Here is a 24,978-nt window from a genome sequence, read left to right on the forward strand (position 1 = left end):
GTCATGCCCAATGTGCCAGCCAGCATGCAGCAGTTGGGTCTTGTCTACTTCAGGGTTTTGTAGAATTATTTATAGCACATTTCATCTATTTTCAAAGTCTTTTCCAGAGAAACCATGCTAGTATGCTCCTAGATAACGTGTGTGTTTCTAAACATTTGTCCTATTACTACTAGTACTCTTTGACCACAGTAAGCTCAAAGCCTTTTCATGTTCTTTGGAGACCATTTTAACACCTGGGTCAAAAGTTCCATCCAAGAACCTTTACCAGACACCCAATTCATTCAATAATTTGTCTTGAATATGTCATTTCCAAAACCAAACCTTTTTAAATTTTATTTTATTTATTTATTTATTTACTTTTAGAGACACGGTCTCACCCTGTATTCAGGCTGTAGTGCAGTGGCTTGATCATAGCTCACTGCGACCTTGACCTCCTGATCTTACGCCATCCTCCCACCTCAGCCCCGCAAAGTATCTGGGACTACAGGCATGTACCACCATGTTCAGCTAATTTTTTTGATTTTTTTGTAGATTTGGGGTCTCACTATGTTGCCCAGGCTGGTCTTGAATTCCTGGGCTCAAGTGATCCTCCTGCCTTGGCCTCCCAAAGTGCTAGAATTATAGGCATGAACCACTGCACCCGGTCCACCAAATTGTTTAATATGCTTGCCTCTGTCAAACGAATTTGAAAGTCTACTGAAAACAACTTTACATTTGCTTGCATGTTCTGATTTTAAAATAGGCATGTACATGAATTTTGGAGGATGGGGGGTAGGACAGAGAGAAAAAGAAGGCAGTCAAACCAATAATGTTATATTAGTAAACATTTATATGTCAGTGAAATTATTTCATTTCTATGGCAAGCATGGTTACACTGGTATAAATAAAGGAAAGGAAGAAGTATCATTGCCATCTGGAAGCAACACAGACTTGGGAAGTTAAGGGCTGGCTGGACGGAAGCACATCAAGTATGAACCAGACAAAAGTTGGTGGGAGATACCTGGTAGACTGAGACTACTATTAGAATACTTCTCCACTACGACATCTTGCTAAACTGGTTTCTCTCTGCTCTTGCTATCAACAATACTTATTTTAATAGTCTTGCCAAGAAAGGCCTTCTAGAAGAATACTTTTCATTCATGTTAGAATTTAAAGATTAGATAACATTGGTTGGAATCACAGGATATTATTTCAATACTAGGCTGGGCTTATTTTGATTATTTTTTATTTCAGGCTTACAAAAGTTGTTCATATCAAAGGCACCCACCCACTGATGTGCCAGGTCCAGAATGCACTGCCTTGTCACTCCTGGAAGAATGATGCCATCTAGCGGAGGAGTTGCCAGTTCTTCTTCTGTCAATCAGAAATTGGGACATTTTCAAACTTTCACTACATCAGGCATGCCTTATTACCAATAGCCATTTTTTTAAAAAATCATCACAATTTTGCTAGTAACAAACATAAAGAAAATTTTACTGTTCTGCATGGTCAAATTTCCCAAATCAGTTCACACTTCAGGTAGACCCTTATTAAAAAAAAGAAGGAAGGAAGGAAGGAAGGAAGGAAGGAAGGAAGGAAGGTAGGAAGGAAGGAAGGAAGGGGAAGGAAGGAAGGAAGAAAGAGAAAGAAAGAAAGAAGGGAGGAAGGGAGGAAGGGGGGAAAGAAGGAAGAGAAAGAAAGAAAGAAAGAAAGAAAGAAAGAAAGAAAGAAAGAAAGAAAAGAAAGGAAAGAAAGAAGAAAGAAAGAAAGAAAGAAAAAGAAAGAAAGAAAGAAGGAAAGAAAGAAAGAAAGAAAAAGAAAGAAAGAAAGAAAGAAAAAGAAAGAAAGAGAGGAAGGGAGGAAGGGAGGAAGGGGAGAAGGAAGGAAGGAAGGAAGGAAGGAAGGGAAGTTATCTAATCATCTTCAGTTTACCCTTAACCAGAAAAATAATGAGATGGTTTTCCACCAACAAACAGTAAGAGTTATTGCATGGTCTTAAGAGGAATATTCTGAAGTGGAAATTTACCTTAGCAGATGAAAGGTAGTTACTAATTAGAATAATGTAGATAGGATCTTACTCAGAAAAACTGGTCATTACCAAACCTTCTAAGAAAGCTATGGAGGAGGCTATCCCCAAGAAGTGTGCGCGCCTACTCAGGCTGGTCACTGCTTCCATGCTGCCCTTGGAAAGTCTAATTTTTTTTTTTTTTTAGGTTACCCAGGCTGGAGTGCAGTGGCACCATCTCAGCTCACTGCAACCTCTGCCTCCCAGGATCAAGTGATTCTCCTGCCTCAGCCTCCTGAGTAGCTGGGATTACAGGTACGCGCCACCACGCCTGGCTAATTTTTGTATTTTTAATAGAGACGGGGTTTCACCATGTTGGTCAGGCTGGTCTCGAACTCCTGACCTCAGATGATCTGCCCACCTCGGCCTCCCAAAGTGCTGAGATTACAGACGTGAGCCATCGCGCCCAGCCTGAGAGTCTATCTTTAGTGATTTTCAAACCTGGTGGAGCATCAGCAACAAGTATGGAGATGCTGCCTTTGCCCTCTGAGATTCAAATGTAATGGGCTTATCAGAGTGAGCTCAAGCATGTATACGGTTAAAAAAGAAGACATTCAAGAAACAAAACTCCAAAGCTGAGCTACTGCTCTACTGTGAGATGACTGCAGACATCCCTAACTACTGTGAGGTCTAGTAGGACAATTGTTCACAGGCATCATGCGTGATCCATCAGCTGCACAAGCTCTCTTTACAGTACCCTCTGGCACTCAGCATCTCCCTTTCCTCCCCACCTCTGACACCCAGGAATCTGAATCTAGTGAGTCCTGACACTGAGGCCACCACCCTCTCCCTCAATACATGGTGGTTCTAGGCTCACCCACTCCACTGGGGTTACATCAGACATGCCCAACAATCAAGCTCTATCTGGAATACTAAACTCTATCTTCATCCTTCTATCCTCAAAACTGGGCATTGTGCCTAGCCCAGAGTGTATATAATAAATGTTTTTGAGTAAAAAATAAATGAATAAGTTATCTTTGCTAGGATACAGCAGTATGGCTTTTTTGAATTTTGTTTCTGAAAATCATCTGCTGAAAATTGCTTTCTGGAAAGGAGAAAATTTGTTCTTGGCAATGTTCTTGGGGCTACTCTTTGTCATGTTTAGAAGTGTTGATGATCCCAAAATAAACATGTGTTTTGCAAGAGCTAGCCAACTAGATACATAAATGTATGGATCTATTTGTGTGTGTATATATATGTACGCACACACACACACTTCCAGTGCCCCCGAACCGGACCTTTCCTAAAGCTTGCTGAGCCCTGAGACTATATGAAGTTAAATGAAAACAGCAGCCCCGCATGTGCAAGTGCTGTTTTGTGAAACATATTTAACACCCAGAACTGTAACCACTAGCCTGAGGTCAAGGAACAGAACATCTGCTTCTCTGGTTGCCAGACAGAGATGATGACATGACAACATTTGGGTGAGAAATATTCATTTTCCTCTGCAACCACAAACATACTTACAAGAGCCAGAAATCACTCCAGATTGCCCAACATGAGGAAAACAGAACCTACAAATGCAGCTTGTTTTTGACAAAGAAATCATTTTTAGGAGATGAGGAATTTAGAAGCAATAACAGCAGGATTCATCTGTGACTTCCCAAAGTCAAACACTAATGGAAAACAGGAATGTAGGTCTGCGTAAGTGCCCTAAACACCATCAGCACAATTAGCCATTTATTCTACAAATACATATTGAGTGCTGTTTACCGTTTTAAGCTCTATGAATACAGCAGTGAACAAAACTGACATATCTCCCTGCTTACTTTCTAATAGACACATGTAAACATTTATTGTGTTGGTAGTATGTTAGACTACACAGAGAGAAATAAAGAAGGAAAAGCAATGGAGAATGCTGGAATGCTGGGAAGAAATGGGAAAGGGAGTTTATGATTTTGATTAAGAGCTCAAGGAAAGCCAGACTGAGAATGGGATTTGTAAGCAAAGATTTGGAGGATGTCAAAGAGCAAGCGGTGCAGACATCTGAGGAAGAGTGCTCCAAGTCAAGTGCGTATACACGCCTGACGTGTCCGAAGAGACTCGTGATGTGGCCTGAGCAAAACCGAGACTCACTGCCATGGTTGTTTTCCCAAAGTGACTGTGAACTCAACCATAAGGGCTGGGTCTTATTTTTCAGGGTATCTCCAGGGTCCAGGATATGATACAATGCTTTGTTCAAATGGTGAATAGCAAGTGTATGGGTTAAATTACTCATCAACAGAGTGATGATGTGTGATCTTACCACCATGGGTGCTGTTACTGAAATCAAAACTCCCATGAGGTACAAGCTGAGTGCCACACATAGTGACTGTGCACAGCACTGTGCTTTTAACACACACTATCCACCACCGCATCCACCTTCCTGCACCAGCCATCTCAACCAACAGGAGCAGTGTGTGCGGGCGCTCATGAAAAGACGGCAGGCTATTACCGAAAGAACTCTGTTTACACCTCCTATCGTTAACGTTTGTGAAAATCAGTATTGTGCTGATTTTCAACTCGTTTGTTCATTGTATTTTCCTAAAATCATATGATATAAATCAAAGTTACTTCAGAATTGCATATCTTTTTTTTTAGCCCAAAGGTTTTTCCTAACATTCTAATTTACTTCAAATATTTTTTCTATTTCCTTTCTCCTTATTCTGAATTTTATTTGTTCTGTTAGATGAACATCCCCAAAGTGAAAGAGTATATTAAAACTAAAGTTATCCCAGGCAATCATAATCTGAATAGTAACTAACATTCTTAAGGTCTTGTATATTTTGCAAGAGGCAGAAGACAAATTCACTCATTTCTATTCTGACCTTTAAAAGCCGTGGTGGAAATGTTTCATGATTATTGTTTGGATAAAGAACAATTTTCCACCAGGACAGTTTCTGGTGTTTCTGGTTAAATCATGTAGCTCTGATTCAGAGTGTACTTAAATTCTGACATCTCCCATCCATAAAAATAATGATGGGGCCACCTCTGAATGATGTAACTGTTTTTGTTTTGAGCTGTGTGGTTTTTTGGTGGAGTCTGGGGTGGGGGTAAGAGCGGGCAGATGGGAAGAAGGGTTGAATCAGCCTGTTATCTTCTAAGTGCAGAGGTCAACACTGGCTACAATCTTCCAAGCGTAGCTTTTGTTATATGTCACATATAGTAACTCAAATTCATAAATCATAAATATTCCTGTATACATTTTATTTTCAAACAGTGCCAAGTACAAACAGGGGGAATGGAAGGATGAGAATGATCTGTATCTGGTGTTTCATATGCCAAGGATTACCAATGGCCAAGCCCAGGACAAGGCGTACTCACCATATCTTCTGTTTATTCTACATCTGACTGCAGTGTAAGACTCATCTTGTTAGTCTCTGCAACTAACACTAAAATTAGTACTTAGCTCTGAATTCAGCCACATCTAAATTACCATTTTCCTCTTTCTGTAGCCAAATAACATTAGAGCAAGAGAGGCTACTGTAGCTACTTTCAAATATAAATTGCATTTTAAAAAATTTAACTGAAACTACTAACACTGAGACTTCATAAGTATTTGGAAACATCATTTATATTTCTAGTCTCTATAATTACTACTGTGAAATGAACAACCTAAGAATGTAAATAAGTCTAAAAATATGTTTCTAAATTTGGTATGAATATCAAAATTCTAATAGAAATAAATGCCTGTTTTTCTCCCACCGTTGGCCATTTAATTCAATATCATACACATTGCCAACACTTCACTGAACCCCTATGGTCTCTGCCAACTAGTAAAAAAAAAAAAAAAGAAAAACAAAAAACAGCAAAGAAAAGTAATGAGTAGTCAGGATATTAAAGATAATAGAGAAATATTGATATCTATAGTGGATATATGAAATTGTCTTGAATGAACCAGGATCTAGATACAATCCCAAGATACATTGATTTGTCTTTTAAAATGGTGCTCTTTAATCAAATTGAGTTCTAGAGTAAATTTGGAGAGATTGAGATACATTTTCAAAATATGTAGAAAGGGCAACAATTGTTAAAAGAATTACAGCCAGAGAGTACACAAAATCCTTCCAGTAGAATCAGTACACTGCATTTATTACTATAGCATTTTATATATGGAATATGGTGAATGACCATATTCTGATCTGAGACCTGATCTGAGACCTATCTCCCAATGCAAGGTGTTCAGATAGGAAAATCACTGGGGAACTGCAGAAGGGATAAGGAAGCAAATCTTCCAATCATGGTAACTTAAATCCCTTAATGTGACATCTCAGTATCTCAATAATCAGTACATCTAGAGCCAAAAAAACAAAAAAACGAAAAACAAAAAACCTCTAGAGCTTCTTTAAATCGAAACTCGGCCGGGTGCAGTGGCTCACACCTGTAATCCCAGCAGTTAGGGAGTGCCAAGGCCGGTGGATCACCTGAGTTCAGGAGTTCAAGACCAGCCTGACCAACATAGTGAAACCCTATCTCTACTAAAAAAATATATAAAAATTAGCTAGGCGTGGTGGCAGGCTCCTGCAATCCCAGCTACTCGGGAGGCTGAGGCAGGAGAATTGCTTGAACCAGGGTGCACTGAGCTGAGATCACACCATTGCACTGCAGCCTGGGCGACATAGTGAGACTCCACCTCTTTAAAAAAAAAAAAAAAGAAAGAAAAGAAAAAGAAAAAAAAGAAACTTGTGTCTATTTGGGCAGCAAAAGCACAGTAGTCCTTACTTAGCCTTTGGAACTGTGCTACTTCCTCCCTTGTACTAAGTTTCTTGTCTTGTCTGGTCCTGTTGAAAATGACTGAGAAATGCACACAGTGAAATCTGAGTGGATTACCTCCATCTTCATTTATCCAGTAAAGAAAAAGATTCATAGTTCCCACTTCAGTGATCTGATGGTCCTCTCCATAGAGCCACAGGACCTGCTGACACCCATTATCTACTGCTTCACACTGGGCAAAAAGAGATGAACCGTAATTCCTTTAAGAAAGAGAAAATACACAGGTTACAAACATACTTCATCCCCACTCCCTCATCGTCTACCCTCTGATAGCCTCAAGCTCTTAATTCACATGTGGACGTAGGGAAGGTATTATGTTCTTAATATATATATACACTCTCTAGTCAACTGCATAACATTAAAGGAAAACTCATTAGAAAATCTGAGTGATTTAACTGCATTCATCAGCGAGAGAACAACGTGAAACCTTGAAATTTTAACTTGAAATGTAATGATAAAAGAACACAGGTAAATAGCCAAGTTAATGAGAACAGTTAAAAGTTACTGAATATGTTTCCACACACCAAGTAATTTTACATTAATTATTTCATTTAAATCTCACACCAATACTATGGGGTAGACACTATCATTATTTCCATTGTTCAGATGAGAAACTAAGGTTTAGAAAAGTAACTTCTGTTAAGTTGCAGTAGAAGAGCAGCAAGTGTGAGCACTCTTATCTAACACCTTTTAATGTATCCAAGGAATACATAATGCCCAATGTCTAAATTCCCCTAAAAGATAGGACAAATGTTAAAAGTCTCGATGTTGACCAAAAAGTATTTCAAAAGCCTATTTTTCTCAGCCTGCACCATTCATCTCAGATTATTTAAAATAAAAGGAACACAGCACATTTTCCTGGAATGACAATTTAGTGTTATAATACTTTTAAGGTATCATCTTTTATTTAAACTTATATGGGAAAATTATGGAGTATATTATAAAATAGGGATGAATATTTTAGACAAAACATGAGAATCCTCAGATAAATGTGATGACTGCTTGCCTCCCTACACCCCTGGTTGTATAACTCACTAAGTCTGAGAAGTACTGCCATAAGACAGTCAGGGGTCGGGAATAAACTCTAGACCTCCTGTTGCACCATGAAATCCCCAGAAATACACAGAAACAAACAATTAAAAACAACTAAAACGACTACAAATGTAGTAATGTGAAACTCCTACATTACATTACATTAATGTAATCTACCACAAAATATCTGTTTAGGTCTCTTACACTCTTTTACATCTGGGTAAAATTACAATTTGTACTGTTGTCTAAATAAAAGTTGAGCATGAGGCCAGGCGCGGTGGCTCATGTCTGTAATCCCAGCACTTTGGTAGCCCGAGATGGGCGGATCACTGAGGTCAGGAGTTTGAGACCAGCCTGGCCAACATGGTGAAACCATGTCTCTACTGAAAATACAAGAATTAGCGGGGTGTGGTGGTGGGTGCCTATAATCTCAGCTGCTAGGGAGGCTGAGGGAGGAGAATCATTTTAACCCGGGAGGCAAAGGTTGCAGTGAGCCAAGACTGTACCACTGCACTCCAGCCTGGGTGATACAGTGAGACTCTGTCTCAAAAAAAATAAAAAATTAAACATTAGAACCACATGTTAGTGTATATCTACTGTTTTCATCTGCACTATATTCCATACTCTTATAAAAACATAGTCTTTCTATAGAGCTATGTCATTCTGCTTAGATTGATAATAGCATCTTGCCCTACCACAACTGATGACAATATAGCATCTTGCCCTGCTGCAGCTGAATTAAAGGGTGGGCATACAACCTAAGATAGTCACGATTCCTTGTTTGGGTGCATTCACTCATTTTAATGTCTATAACCTGAAATACAGGCATTTTCTCCCTTCTGGGGTTGCTTACTTGGTAAGCTGTAAACCTGGGGTCGGCTGTGTCCACGATCCACACTTCACAGAAGAAAGCATCTGAAGTGGGAGAGCCCTAGGCCAACATGGATCCAGAAGCTCTGACCAGAGGTAGAGGAAGAAGGGAAGAAAAAGGGGGATGTGCAAAGGACACAAGAAACTTGGAAATAATTGCTTTAGCCCCTAGCAAGTCCACTGCTAGCATCCTAGTTTCATAAGCCCTTGTCTGCTTAAGATCATTTCGAGGCCAGGCACAGTGGCTGACGCCTGTAATCCCAGCACTTTGGGAGGCCGAGGTGGGCAGATCACCTAAGGTTGGGAGTTTGAGACCATCCTGACCAACATGGAGAAACCCCGTCTCTACTAAAAATACCAAAAAAATTAGCCGGGAGTGGTGGCCCATGCCTGTAATCCCAGCTACTCTGGAGGGTGAGGCAGGAGAATCACTTGAACTCGGGAGGCAGAGGTTGCAATGAGCCGAGATTGTGCCATTGCACTCCAGCCTGGGCAACAAGAGCGAAATTCCGTCTCAAAAAAATAAATAAATAAACAAATAATTTCGAGTTGGTTTTCTGACTTGCAACTGAAAGAATATTGACTAATAGCTGAAATATTCCAGTAAGCTGTGGAAAACAGACATCATATTATGGTGATGGCAACTGGAGCATGATGAGATTGACTCACACCAAGGTAATGTTAAGAGTCCTTAAAAGGGCTCCTCGTGGTGGCTCACGCCTGTAATCCCAGCACTTTGGGAGGCTGAGGTGGGTGGATCACGAGGTCAGGAGATCGAGACCATCCTGGCTAACATGGTGAAACCTTGTCTCTACTAAAAATATAAAAAATTAGCCAGGCGTGGTGGCGGGTGCCTGTAGTCCCAGCTACTTGGGAGGCTGAGGCAGGAGAATGGTGTGAACCCCAGAGGCGGAGCTTGCAGTGAGCGGAGATGGCACCACTGCACTCCAGTCTGAGTGACAGAGTGAGACTCCGTCTCAAAAAAAAAAAAAAAAAAAAAGAGTCCTTAAAAGGGCCAGGCGCAGTGGCTCATACCTGTAATTTCAGCACTTTGGGAGGCCGAGGTGGGCGGAATACTTGAGGTCAGGAGTTCGAAACCAGCCTGGCCAACATGGTGAAACCCTGTCTCTACCAAAAATATAAAAAATTAGCTGGGTTTGGTGGACCACGCCTGTAATCCCAGCTACTTGGGAGGCTGTGGCAGGAGCACCACTCGCACCAGGGAAGCGGAGATTGCAGTGAGCTGAGACCGTGCCACTGCACTCCAGCCTAGGAGACAGAGTGAGACTCTGTCCCCTCCCAGGAAAAAAAAAAAAAAAAAAAAAGAACCATTAAAAGACCCTTAAAACATATATTTCTAAATACAGATGACAAAATATAAATTCTTGGTCAGGGTGGAGATGAAGCAAGTCTGGTATACAGATAGGAAGCTATTAAAAAAAATAAAATAAAAATTAAAAAGACGAAGACAACGGATAGGAAGCTATTGTTTAATGACCATAAAAAGTCAAATAATAACTGATATTATATATCAGTTAGTAACTGATAGTAAATAGATAGTAACTGATAGTAACTGATAGTAAATAGATAACTTAGTTAAATTATAAAAGCTTTTTAATAATGAGTATAAACCAGATTGCAGGGGATGTCCGGTAGAAAGACCATGGGTTTGTCATTAACAGACCTGGGGACAGCTCTTGCATTTCTACTATTTGGTATATGTGAACTTCAGCAAGTTAGTCCTTATTTTTGCCTCATTTAATTCATCTGGCAAATAAAAATATCTGCTTTATATATCTCATTGGGTTGCTTGGAAAAAATAAATAATAACAATAGAAGCCAAAAAATGAGTTACATGAGACTGTTACATCCTAATGAAATTAAGTTTTTTAAAAAATAACTATTTCGGTGGGGTGTGATGGCTCATGCCTGTAATCCCAGTGACTCAGGAGACTGAGGCAGGAGGATGACTTGAGGCCAGAAGTTCCAGACCAGCCTGGGCAACACAGCGAGACTGCATCTCTAAAAACTAATAATAATAACTATTTTACTTGAATTTTTTCTCATTCGTAGACACAACTACGAAGTAGTGAAGTAGTGAAGTTTTACCATATCTGAAAATAAATTATTTTTTCATAGGCAAAATGCCCTTTAGACTGTATTAAAAAACACATAGAGAATTCTTACAGGATGAATATTTAGCCTTTCAAAGAAGCTTCTAAATACAAATGCATACACATTTCTGAAAGCGTAGCTGAATTAAAACCACAGCTCCTTGGCTTCATGAAGCACTGGGCGAGGAAAGAGGATTAAAGACAGTGACTATTTCAATGCACTGGAAAGAAAAGCGTTTTTTATGTTTAAGTTTTGATTGATTGATTGATGTATTATTATATTCTGTAGATGGTCTTTATTCCCCCAAACAAGTTTTAATTTTCTCAGAGTTATCTCACAGGTGTAAGCTATATTATTAATGTCCACAGGATAACTGATATCATGGTAATACAGCTGGGTTCCTGCCCATTTGCTGCCAATATTCATAAGAGAAACATGTTCTTGGAGGAAACAGAAAAATGAAAAAGTAAGAAAGCTGTTGACATAGAAACATTTCAATATGGTTTTAAATAGAATAGATATCCGGGAGAATAGACATATTAAATACATCCCTCCAAAAGAATAAATTATATTATGTAAAGTTTAACTGATTTCTTCTAAGATAAAGAGAGTCCAGGAAATGAAATGAGAAAGTGAGAAAACCTCACAACATCAGTGACTGTGAGAGGTTACTACAGGTTGAGGATCCCTAATTCAAAACTTTGAAATGCTCTAAAATCTGAAACTTTTTCGGTGCCAACATGATGCTCAATTTGGATTCTGAATTTTTTGGATTAGGGATGCTCAAAGAGAAATACTCCAAAATTTGAAATCCAAAACACATCTGGTCCCAAGCATTTCAGATAAGAGATGGGCAACCCATACCTGCCAGACTGGGTACTAAGTACTTAACCACATTATTTCATTGAGTCATTTAAAAACAACCCTAGACTTTACTGTTCTTTGGAAGACTTGGAGAGAGGATTCAGTTGTAAAGGATCTCACAGATAGTTAAGTGTGTAACTCCCAGACACCTGACTCCTAAACCCAAGCTTTTAACCATTAGGTTATCATACTGCATTTGCTGAGAGCTTTCTATATGCCAAGTACTGTCCTAGGCAATTTCTATTATCTCACTTAATCTGTGCAAGGTATTAGTGCCTCGACTTTATAAATGAGGAAACTGATACATAGAGCAGTTAAGTAACATGCCCAAGGCAATTAGGTTGGTTTGCTTTTAAAGACTTCAGGTTTTTTCAGAGCAGTTTTAGGTTCCCACCAAAACTGAAAGAAAAGTACAAAGATTTCCCATATCCCCTTCTCCCCATCCAAATGAATAGTTTCTACCATCACCAATGCCTCACACCAGAGTGGTTCATTTGCTGCAATGAATGAACCACATTGACATACCATTATCACCTGAAGTCTAGAGTTTTCATTAGTGTTCATTCCTGGTGTACATTCTATGGGTTTGGACAAATCTATAATGACATTTACGCACCATTATGACAGTTAGGTTTTTAAGCCAAGTCTTTCTGACTTCAAAGCTTGTACTCTTAAATGCAGAATCAGAATGCAAGGAAAAAAGAAAAAACTAAGACAGAGAGAAAATTTGTGTGTGTGTGTGTGTGTGTGTGCAAGTGTGCTTGCGCAAGAGAGAGAGAAAAAGAGAGAAGGAGAGAGAGAACAACAGAAAGCCTTATTCCTCCCAAATTAACTAAGAAATCACCTGGAACTAAAGATGTTTCTACAGTGCAAGACCTTTCTCTAGCTCAGTGCTTCTCAAGCTTGGCTGCATGCTAAAGAATCCTGATGCTCAGTCTCTGCCCTAGACCAAATAAAGCAGAATCTCTGGAGGAAGGAACCAGGCATCAGTATTTGGTAACACTCCCAGGTGATCTTAATTTGTAACCAAGGTGAGGCCCATTATACTGGGCCTCTCCTTTAGCTGTGTGCAACTGTATTACTTTTCTCACTTGTGTATATTTAGAAATAGAATGATAATGCTACCTCCAAACCTTCAAAATAGTGGCATAATCTCAGAATTTAAAAAAAAAATGCTTCTCTCTTTTCCTCAGATTCACTTAGAAAGCAGAAAGTTCTTGAGCTTATGAGACTCAATAGTTATTTAATAATACCAGTTGACTACAGGTGTCATAAAAATGCTCAAGGGTAACTGTTGACTTAATTAGGTTTACAGATGTAATAATACACAAAACTAAAGTTGACTCCAAATGTCTTTGCCAACTCAACAGGATAATACTAAATGAGGAATATTTTGTTCCCCTTGTACTTCTCCAGTCAGAAGCATAGGAGGAGACAGCCCTAGAACTTTCTGGAAGTGACAGGCATATAGGTTAAATGCCCATCCCTTTGGTTACCACCTTCCCTCTTGCCATTTTTAATTCATGAGTTCAACACTTTCTTCTCTGGTCTCTTCCTTTCCTAAGAGATTTCAAGTCAATTTCCATTGATCAAAGTCCACCTGAGCCTAAAGAATCAAATATTTTTTATAATAGATTTTGGTTTTTTAGAGCACTTTTAGATTCACAGAGAAATTGACCAAAAAGTAACAGAATTCCCCTATTATACCCCTTCCCGACTACCCTCTCAGTTTTTCTTATTATTATCATCTTGCATTAGTGTGGTCCACAAGTCCATAGTTTACATTAGGGTTCACTCTGTGTTGTACTGAAAACATTAATTTTTAACTGGCCTACAGTGATCATGTATCCTGCGATAATGCATTAAATCACCATTTACAAAATAAATTACAACCTGCCCAAATACCGGTTAATAAAGTTTGCCCTGCAATTTCTGTGTCCCCATGTTATCTTTTTCCTAGACAGGTGGGGGAGCTAGAAAGCAATATTTTAAAAAGGGAAACTTTTTCCTTATTACTTCTCATCAAGACTGTTTATTTACTCTCTATATATGATATATATATGGTATGCAGTGGTACATAGGCACATGCTCTGCAAAGAAGTTTGAACCAGTAAAAAAAAGAAATCAAGAGTCAACAAAAGGAGTTTTCCACCTGGCTAGCCTAGGACACAGGAAGGTGTGCTCTAAGCCAGAAGGAGAATAGACTTCCTAGTTTTAATGCACTCCATTTGGATTTCTCTACCCATTGAGGGAATGCAGTTGCTAAAGTTGCCAGTGGGGATGACTTTTATAACCGTTCTTTTTTAATTTGGGTAGGTGAGGGGAGAAAAGAAAAAGGAAATACAGCAAGACTACAGAAGGGTCAAAGCCAGTGGTCATTGCCTCTAATACCCCAGCAGCACGTCATGTGACTCTCCCCTGCCTCCTGAACCTAAATGTCCTACCAGGGCCCACAAGACTGCCATGGAGTCACCTTGTAGGAGAGCTGCTGCCCTGGGTATGCGAACAGCACCATTTGATACATGCAAAGCAAGAACCCATGCTGCTTAATCCAGTTATTTTCATTCACCCATAGGGGCATTCCCAACTCATGGCCAAGTCCACCCCCGAAATCGTCCAACACTTTTCAAATGCTCTTTTATTTCCTGCCAGCTACATATGGCCTATGAGACTGGCCTGACAGAGCCAAAGCAGGGCTGTCCCGCAGCCAGTTGGCAGCAGGTGTGGCCACAATCTGTGGCAATGAAGACAGCACTTCAGTGAAGCGGGCACCTTCCCCAGACACGACTCCCTGGAGCCAACTGAGAGCCTGGGTCCCAGGACCAGATGCTCTTTAATGCCAGCCATCAGCCTGCAGCCAGAGACCAGTGCCCAGGGGAAGTTTATCCAAAGCACTGATGTGATGTTTGTTTCAGTTTCTTACTTCAGTTCTTGCCTAGATATCATATCCAGTGTTTCTCCCTTACAAAGGGCCATGGGCTCTCCTTTAAACTAGCACATCTAAAAGCGAGGGCGCTGAATTCATACCGCGTTTATATAGGAAAAGCTACTATAGCTGGCTTGCTGAAAGATTAAACTGAAAATTAACCATGAAACACAATGAGCATTAAAGTTTGAAAAGTATTATATGTGTTCATACTGAAGTGAAATGGCACTAACTAAATGGTCATGAAGGGGTCTTTCCTTTAGACAGAGACACAGATTTACTTACCCTCCCATCTTGCAGTCCCCAGTTCCACCTTTCCAGGCTCTTACATACTTGGGATTGGCCCACAAGGACACTGGATTAAAGGTTCCACTTGAAAAATAAGGTCCCACTGGGCTCAAGAGTACAAAGAGCAGGGCTTTGGTAGGCTTCTTGACTCCAAGAGAAGGCTGCAACAAAGTAGAAGTACATACAACCGTAAATTAAAATGTGGACACCAGTCTTAAAGTCTAGAATAGACATATATCTGTCTCCCAGAAAAAGCCACCGAATGACAGGAGCTATCACCATACTTTTAAAATTGAGTTACACAAAGCCTAATGGTTTTTAAGAAGGAAATCCTGAGAATGGAGCACATACATTTCATTTTGCTTTGCTTTCTGAGTTGTTATGATTTTAGCAAAAAAGCTAGATTTGTCCATTTTTGTGTGTTAGTAGGGTTTTGGAGGAGAGATATATTTCTAACAACTATATATATAACATCTTTCAAGGTTGTTTGATTGGGAATTGAGAAAGGGGAGAACCCAGACATGGTTTTAGTCTTTGGGGGATAAAATATAATATTTACTTCTCTAACTCATCCTTCTGTTTCATAACCTAAGTGACTGCTTCAGGACATGGCAGGGTCTTCAGCAGGTGGTAGGTGCAGGGGAATGTGTCATTAGCACACCTGCCCACATCAACTAGCAGGTAGCAAGAGTGCAATTTCAATAGAGGGATAAGTACTGTTAAATCAAGTTTAGCCTACAGCTGCCTCATTACATTTTAAGCTCAGCCTAAAGGTTTCTTTGTACATCATGAACTATAACCTAAATGGACATTATAAACAGACGGTAGCCTACCCTTGTGCCAATTACTGAGTTTTAGCCAAACGTGGCCAACTGTTCAAACCATGTTCAAATAAGGCAAACGCTGAGTTATAACCAATCCAGCTGTTTCTGAATCTCATTTCTGTTTCCTGTATGTCACTTTCCTTCCTCTGTCCATAAATCCTCTTCCACCATGTGGCTGCGCTGAAGTCACAGGGGCTACTCCGGATGGGAAGGCTGCCCGAATTGAGAATGGTTCTTTGCTCAATTAAACACTTCTAAATTTAATTCGGCTGAAGTTTTTTTATTTAACAATATCTTCAAAAAAACAGGGAATGAATGACTTATAAATAACAAAGATAGAAGCCCATCTTTCCCACAAACACTGTAAAGCCAGAAGCCCACAAGGCAAAATCATGCCAATTCCTCCAGCACAAGAGCAGTTATAAATAATTAGGGTTCATTGTTTATTAAAGAAGAAAACTGAGAGACCCAACGTTTTGAAGGCTACATATTAAGGTAGAAATGATCACTGGCCTATCCTCAGCAATTCAAGACTACATAAAGTAAAAAAACAAGGCAGGACTATTAGGTTAAGAGTTTCAGGATATAAACCACTTGTGTCCAGTCTTCACTAGAGCCTGGTCTACCTGGATAGGAATGGGGATCTGTCAGGAAAATAAAGAGAATCTTTACAATAGAAGACTCAACTTCAGCTGATTTTGTGGCTTTGTAATGTTTCTTGAGGGATATTTTTATCTGAACTTCAATTAAACTTCCCCTTACTACCCATTGCCCCACCGTCCCTCACCCACTGCTCAACACTCAGATCACCAAAATCAGGCAGGTAAAATATTCATGAGCACAAAAAAATGTGTTTGCACAAGCGCACACCACTGCCATCTGAAAGACATGTCACCTTAGGAAATGGGAAGGTAATTTCATTAGCATTCCATGGGAACATGACGACCAAAGGTCCTGGGTGGCCACAACAAACCTATGATGGTTGATGGAAGACTATGTTAGAGAAATCTGTCAGCAAGCAACAACAGGTTTTGATTGTTAGCTTGTGTTTGTTCTTTAACGGAGACTGAAGATTCAAGGAGGACCATCCTACCAGTAAAGGATAAAGCGCCTTAAAGCTTCATTTGCCTTTTTGGGGTTTCATTGTTTGGGAGGAAAAACCTAAGCATAATACACACACCTGCTTTTCTTCCCAGCTACGATAAAACTTAACCAACTTATCTCTGCACTTTTATTTAACCTCTCAGTTAAGAAATGACACCTTCATTTCACGGGTGCCTTGAAGCAGAATATGTTAGATTTTTTAACGAATCCTATGATATGGTTTGGATTTGTGTCCCTGCCCAAATCTCATGTCAAATTGGAGGAGAGGCCCAGTGTGAGGTGATAGGATCATGGGGGTGAATTTCCTCCTTGCTGTGCTCGTGAGAGTGAGTGAGTTCTCATGAGATCTGACGGTTTAAAAGTGTGTGGCACTTCCCCTGTGCTCTCTCTCTCTCTCCTGCTGCCATGAGAAGGTCCTTGCTTCCCTTTCACCTTCTACCACTGTAAGTTTCCTGAGGTCTCCCAGTCATGCTTCCTGTTAAGCCTACAGAACTGTGAGTCAATTAAACCTCTTTTCTTCATAAATTACCCAGTCTCAGGTAGTTCTTTATAGCAGTGTGAAAATGGACTAATACACCCTAGTGATGAGGAATTAAGAGAAGCTTCTCAACATACTTTAGAGATATAACATGCTGGCATCATCTCAATAATTTACCTAGCTTCTAAGTTTCTTAATAGAATAGCTTATTGGTGGACAAGCTAATAGCATTTTAATAGCTATCACAAAAATGGCTGGGACTTTTTTCACTCCAAACTAATGTATTTTATGCAAACTACATTATACTAAAAGAAGTAACAATAACGTGTCATGAAAATTTTTTCCTGAAATAAATTTCCCCTGGTTCATTTTCTTCTCCTGATTTTGACAGGTAAATTTGCATTTTATTCCACTAGGTGGTAGTATACAGAGCACAGATAGAAAATGGAATCATTGTGTACATTAAATCCATTTCTAGAAAAAAGGTCTTGATAAACCTCTAAGTAATATTTTTATTCTTAGCAAGCTGGTAAATTGTAGACTATAACTTTTCAATACTGAGAGAAAATGTGTTTATGTATACTAATACTTTATTTTCTGCAATTTAACCAAGATCAATTCATGTTTTACAAGTACTTCAAGTACTGGTGTTGATCACAGACTAGTCACCTTCATCCTCAAATGATTACTTACACCAATTCATTGTCTTTTCATGAATAAAACTGTGATTTCACTGAAAATGGTCACCGTGCTTTAAGACAATAAATAAGATCTAACACTAGGCAGAAAGAGAGGAAGAGAGCTTTATGATTGGGTCTGTTTCTATGCTTAGGAGTCATTATTTTTTTCTATGTTTCAATTATCCCTTCTAGCCTGAAAAGCAATCTAAATTCTGTGCTACTGTTAAGAGTATTTTATTATGAACTGTTATACAAAAAAAAAAGATAACTGCACTCATACGTTTATCACAGCCCTGTCCACAATAACAAAGACATGGAATCAACCCAGGTGACCATCAATGGTGGACTGAATAAAGAAAATGTGATACATATAAACCATGGAATACTATGCAGCCATAAAAAAGAATGAACTCATGTCATTTGTAGCAACACAGATGCAGCTGGAGTCTCTCTATCCTAAATGAATTAACACAGAAACAGAAAACCAAAATATCACACGTCCTCACTTATAAGTGAGAGCTAAGCATTAGGTACATATAGACACAAAGATGGGAACAATAAACATTGGGGATTCCAAAAGAGGGGGAGGGGAAAAGTGTTTAGAAAAACTACCTATAGTGTACTATGTTCACTACTTGGGCAATGAGATCCTTAGAAGCTAAAACCTCAGTATCACAACATATACCCATGTAACAAACTTGCACATGTAACTCCTGACTCTCACATAAATTTTTTTTAATTAAAAAAAGAAAGTCTATTAGCTTGTTTCACACAAGAGTATTTTATTATATAATATTAAACAACTATAAGCAAAATTCCACGATGATAAGTTTAGTCATCTGATTAAATAAAGCAAAAGCCACATAAATAAGGAGAACATATGGATGACAATAGCTGATGAATTGTGTAAGTCAATTTCGATGAGTCATATTCCTTATAAACACTTTAACACTTTGGCTTTTTACTCTACTAGCTTCCTGGAATATTCAAATATATGAGGAATTAAAAGGGGCTTTAAAAAAAAAAACGTGAAAAATGAGAAACATAAAATTTCAAACGCAGCTTATTTAACTTCTCAAGAGACCACATTGACTTTGAAGCTGAAATGCTGATGTGTTAAAAAAATGATACTTCACGAGCTAGACCTCAAAAATAAATGGCAAATACATATACAAGGGTTTTTAAATACATGGATATTTTGCACAGAAGGACAAGACACTGAGTGTGACGGAAAATAAAAAGACATGTCACAGAGAAAATCATCACTTTCCTCTGGGTCAGTCAGAAATTACTTTATCGAAAGGCAGGATTTCAGAGGTGATTTGAATGACGGCAGGAAAGAGCTCAGTGAGCTGAGAAGAGTACTATTAGCCTATGTTTCGGCCTAGAAGGCAGAGAGGCACAGCAGCATGTGCAGGCTTGAGAATAATTCTGCCTACGCAAGGCTGATGAGAGGCAGAAGAAATAAGATAATTGGAAAAGACAGAAGAACATTTTTCCTAAAGCAACACAATTTTTTTTTTAATTTGAAGAGTAGCCTGTTTTCTTTTTTAAAATCTACTGCCAGTTGTTTTGAAAGAAGTTTAAATTGTTAAAGGGGAAAAGAGTAAAGAATACTGGACTAAGGGGTGCTGCAAGGGAGAGAACTCAGCGGTCCTCTGTGATGAGTTCCTGATGCTGTGAGGGTCAGGAAAGCCAAGGCACTGAATTCATACTGTGTTTATATAGGAAAAGCTACTATAGCTGGCTTGCTGAAAGATTAAAAAATAATAATAACCCTCAATAGTATGCATTGCTTTTTGGCTCCAAAATACTTCACTGTCATTATCTCATATAACAGAACAATTCAAAAAGTTATAATTCCTATTTTTAGGTTGAGGAAACTGAGGCTTCAAACAAACAATTTGCCCAAATTTCATGGTTATTAAGTTCTCGTTCTTCTCCTCTTAATCCAGAGTTATTTCATACTTTACCAAAGCTTGAAAAAAATATTAATAAAGTACCCAAGATCTCCTTACTTTAAGAGAGTTCCAACTGGTGTCTAGCTTTCTTCCTGCTGAGCCTTCTTCACCCATAGTGAGACACAGCAGGGATACCTCTTAGGGGCCTGCTGAGTGCCCCCCCGCCCCTGAGCATAAAAACAAAGGAACATCTTGAGTTCCTTCAAGAGAAAGTACAGTCATCTGGCTAGCCTTGAGAAGTAAATGAGCAACTTGATAAGCAAAAAAGGGAAACAGTAGCTTAAAACAATCACCAAGGAAGTCAGAGTCAGAAGATGTTTGGTTTCCTATAGAAACCAAAGATAACATCTTAACAGATGTCCCAGAGTTGTTTCTCAGAACCTGGATCCCCATCTAATGGATCCTCCAGACCACAGATACGAGGGAAATGAGACAACTCTGGGCACACTGGCTATGAGGTAGCCCTGCTCCACAGGAGCAGTAAAAACAAAAAAAAAAAGAAAGAAAGAAAGAAAAAGAAAAGGAATTGAGGACTATATTATCACCATTCTTTGTTTTTCATTTTGTTTTTTTAGATGAAGTCTTAAGTCTCGCTCTCTTGCCCAGGGTGGAGTGCAGTGGCGCAATCTTGGCTCACTGCAACCTCCGCCTCCCAGGTTCAAGCGATTCTCCTGCCTCAGCCTCCTGAGGAGCTGGGATTACAGGCGTGCACCACCACACCCGGCTAGTTTTTGTATTTTTAGTAGACATGGGGTTTCACCATGTTGGCCAGGCTGGTCTCAAATCCCTGACCTCAAGTGATCCACCCGCCTCAGCCTCCCAAAGTGCTGGGATTACAGGCGTGAACTACCACGACTGGCACCATTCTTTGTCTTAAATTTCTTTCTGAGAAGCCTGGAGGAAGTCCGCCCATGGGCCAGACCTAACATTCCTTTCTGCTGATTCCATCTTTATTTTTTTTCTTTTTCTTTTTTTCTTTTTTATTTTTTTTAGAGACAGAGTCTTGCCATGTTGACTAGGCTGGTCTTGAAATCCTGGCCTCAAGTTACCCTCCTTCTTCAGCCTTTCAAAGTGCTGAGATTACAGGCATGAGCCACCATGCCTGGCCTGCTGATCCCATCTTTAGACAAATATTCCCTTCCTTAATCAATGTGCAAATCAGAAAATATTTGGATTTACCTGTAACCTGTAAGCCCCTACTTCAAGATATCCCACCTTTTTAGGCCAAACCAATATATGGCTTCCATGTGTTGATTGATGCCTTTGCCTGTAACCTCTGCACCTTACATGTAAGCCACTGGGGAGTTTAGGTCTTAAGCATGAGCTCCCTGATTCTGTTTGCTTGTTGGCCTGCAAATAAACACCCTCCTTTCTCCCACTGTAAAACCCCGGTGTGGATGATAGACCTTACTGCACTGGGTGAAGCAATAGCCTTCACCCTCTACACACCCCACGCTCAAACCATACTGAACCCCTTCCATTGCTCCTCACTTTCCTACTTCCATAGGCTCTATTACACTACTTCCTCTGCCTGGAACACTCTCCTTCCAATGCCCTCCTATTATGGGTTGAATTGTGTCCCTAAAATTCCTATGTTGAAATCCTAACCCACGATGTGACTGTATTTGGACATCGGGCCTCTAAAGAGGTAATTAAACTTAAATGAAGTCATGAAAGTGAGGCCTTAATCCATAGGCCTGCTGTCCTTATAAGAAGAGGAAAAGACACCAGAGATAGCTGCCTTGGCCAGACAGAGGAAAGGCCCAGGGAGCACACAGGGAGAAGGTGGCCGTCTACAAGCCAGGAGGAGAGCTCTTACCAGAAATCAGCTTTGCGGGCACCCTCATCTTGGACTTCTAGACTCTGCAACAGTGAGAAAATAAACACCTGTGGTTGAAGCTGCCAAGTCTGTAATATTCTATTATGGCAGCCCTAGCCACAGGATAGAACGCAGGCCTAGGAATCCTACAAATCTGCTCTTCAAGCTGGCCAGCAAACTGGTCAGTTACAAACTTTTCTGCAGGTCCCTGAAACAAAAACTGGATGAAGTTTCCCTGTCATCTCGCTTTATGTCCTTGAAAGCTTGACCTTGTAACCATGTGGGGGTACTTTCTCCTGATCTCTACCATCCAGAGGGTGTGAATTTTGGGGTTCCTGTCAGTTAGCCCTAAAAATTATCTTGAGCAGTTAAAAGCCTTTGCAAGCTCAAAATTGGCTGCTCTAGGCTCCTTCTCGGAGGAGCAATGGAGACTGTGCAGTACTGCAGCTCAGTAACTAAGGCTTTGCTATTTCACAGTGGTGAATTCACAGGGTTCAATTCCTAGCTTCGGGAATGAGTCCTCTCTGGTTTGATATCTATGTGACCTTTGCCATTTATTAATTCTCTTCCCCTCATGAACAACTTCTGACTCCCTGTCTTGAATTTTCCTTTCTCTGAGATATGTTTGGAGGTTCTAGATCTTGTAAAAACTGCTTACCACCTCTTTGAAAATACCTCCCACACCTGTGGTTAAATCATAACCTTAGTTAAGGCTTATTGGTTTCACCTGGGAGGTTATTTTGGTAAAGTCCAAAGCCAGAAATATTAGCTGTTTGTCCTGGCTAGAGTCTGATAATAAGAGATTTGGTTAAAAGTCAGCTTAATTAAAAGTGATGTCCAAGATTATCTATCTATCTGTCTATCTATCTATCTGGCAGGTTTTATATTATTTTTTTCTCCTCTTGGATCTTTTTCTAGATAAAAGAAAAGTTTTTTCTTCTCAGTCAACTGAATTGTTTTTCTCATTTTGTTTTCTTGCCACTCTTGATGCCCACATTGAGAGGACCTAAGATCATTTCTAACAGCCTGGGCCTCCTTAGAAAAAACTGAGGAAGCACCACAGGCTCCATCTTGGGAAAAATCTCTGTTTTCCTCATGGAACCCCAGGAATTGAAGGCAAGCAGATCCCTCTCAAAATCCAAGGCATTGCTCTGATTTGCATTGTGTTACCTAATGTTTTTTACTTGTAGGGGTATCAGAAATTACTCTGCATTATGCGAGAGCTTTTAACCTTGGTGTGTAATAACTAGGCAGGAAATATGCTTTAAGGGAAGGCTAATAGCAGTTATAGGGGAATACCCCACTCTGTGCACGTTTGGATCAGAGAAGCATGCTCTTGGCCACCTAGAAGGTATGGAAACATTCTTCTACACCTTCCAAAACTCCCAGAGGGGATGGGCTGATTCCCTCTTTTTGGGATCCAGAATCCAATACAAAAATGAGATCTGTAATTTTGGGGCATCTGTTTTGCCTTCTAACTGCGCCTGTTTATTAGGCCCTAGAAACTACATGTTTTCCTGGCTCTGTCCCCACGTTGCTCCACCCTGAAGCCAGTAATCCAATTAAGATATTTAAAAGCTGGCAAATGAAAAAATTAACAACTACTGGGTCTTCTGCCTGTCTGTGTATTTATGTGTGTTGTATGTGTAATATGCATATAAAAGAGCTCTAATTAATAGGCTTGAAAAATAAGCACTTAAATTGAATATTTTGTCAGAAAAATAAAAACTTTAACACCTTTTAATTCATGGGACTTTAATAATCTTTGGGAAACAAAGAGAATCAAATATATTGGTAAAATAAAAATGTCTTCAAAATTTAGACATCTGGTCTAAATTAGGTCAGATTAAATTAGATTTGCTAAATGCTTCAATGCCATAAACTGCTTCTTTAACTTGATAATTGTTCAACTTACCTGCCTGGAGCCATTAGATTCTAGATAGGGCCTGGGGACATGTGGAGTTGGCCATGCTATGCTGGAAAGAGTCAGACCTTATCTGCACTTCTGTCTGGTGTCCTAGGCTCCACACCTGGTACATAATTAAAACCACTTACTTATCAGACTTTTCACCAAATATAAAAGTTGCTAAGAGTTAACATTGTAGCATATGTAATTGAGGCTACCAGAGAAATAGTGTTACCTGCAAGGCCTGTAAGGAAAATAGAATGTGTTTTTGGTAAAAGATTATAAGAAGGCATGGGAATGTGGTCTTATTGCCTAGTTTATAGAGTTAAAGGATTGTTTTAAGTTACATAGAATAAAGCTAAAGGTTTGAGCAAGTTGTGGGAGGTCAGTGAAAATTAATCTTGTAAAAGAAATTCTGTGTGTTAAAATATTAGCTAAAGTTAAAGGGTATTATTCAGTTTTTCCATAAATAGAACATTGGAATAACAGCACAACAGGATTTTCTTAGAGCATTAATCTGCTCTTTAACAACAACAAAAAAAAATTGTAAAGGACTACAAAAGGTTTATGAGAATCTTATCTCATGGTAAAATTGATTAAGATTGAATAATTTGTCTACAAGGTTTTCTTAAGAATTGGATTTGACATTTATTAATGCAAAGATGAAATTTGGCTTTCTCTCTTGAACAAAATTTTCATGTAATACTAAAAGATTATGGAAGATTTTTGTTTGCCTTTTGAATAAACAACAAAATAAAAAAGAAAAAGTGAGACATTGTTTGGAAAGCTGTCTTCCCTCTACCAATGAGTAAAGGATTTTGCTTTTGGAAAATCTTTGTGTTATGATTTTGGCTAAATAAATGACTTTATAGTGACCTGGGATTCGATTTTATAATATCAAGTGTTTTAAATCTTTGATATTTGACAAACTTCCCAAAATCAAATTCTATATTATGCCTTTTTCTGATCTGGTCAATACTTTAGATTATGAGGTCTCCTAAAGTCCAAAAATGACATATTTGGCTTACTTGGTATATTAAAATCATACAGGAAGCATTGTCAAATATGAAATGGTGTTTAGCTTTCTTTGGGCTGTATTTGTATAAATATGTTATTGGTATGTGCTCTAAAATTACGGGAAACTCCTAAATTCTGATATGACTTAGTGTATGTTATCAGTAATAATTATAATTGTTATGTAAAATTGTTGTATGCCACAGAAGTAACCAAAATTTCTAGTCAATTCTGTCTTTAACTATGGCTTCCCTAAAACTTTGTTATCCACAAAAAATTATTGTCTTGTTTTGATCCTCTT

At 39.2% G+C, this 24,978-nt stretch overlaps 1 protein-coding gene across 5 annotated transcripts in view; it reads right to left on the bottom strand.

Moving 5' to 3' along the window:
* Nucleotides 1-24,978, bottom strand: part of BCAT1 (branched chain amino acid transaminase 1) — a 133,397-nt gene that overhangs the window by 23,692 nt on the left and 84,727 nt on the right. For all 5 annotated transcript variants that reach the window (XM_002823032.6, XM_009247552.4, XM_063712068.1 and 2 more), the window contains 3 exons: nt 14,889-15,052; nt 6,854-6,996; nt 1,268-1,353 (listed from right to left, as the gene is read on the bottom strand). In XM_002823032.6, the coding sequence (XP_002823078.1) occupies nt 1,268-1,353; nt 6,854-6,996; nt 14,889-15,052 (393 nt within the window). The remainder of the gene's footprint in view (nt 1-1,267; nt 1,354-6,853; nt 6,997-14,888; nt 15,053-24,978) is intronic.

The sequence above is a fragment of the Pongo abelii genome, chromosome 10, assembly GCF_028885655.2.
Source record: "Pongo abelii isolate AG06213 chromosome 10, NHGRI_mPonAbe1-v2.0_pri, whole genome shotgun sequence".
Classification (NCBI taxonomy): domain Eukaryota; kingdom Metazoa; phylum Chordata; class Mammalia; order Primates; family Hominidae; genus Pongo; species Pongo abelii.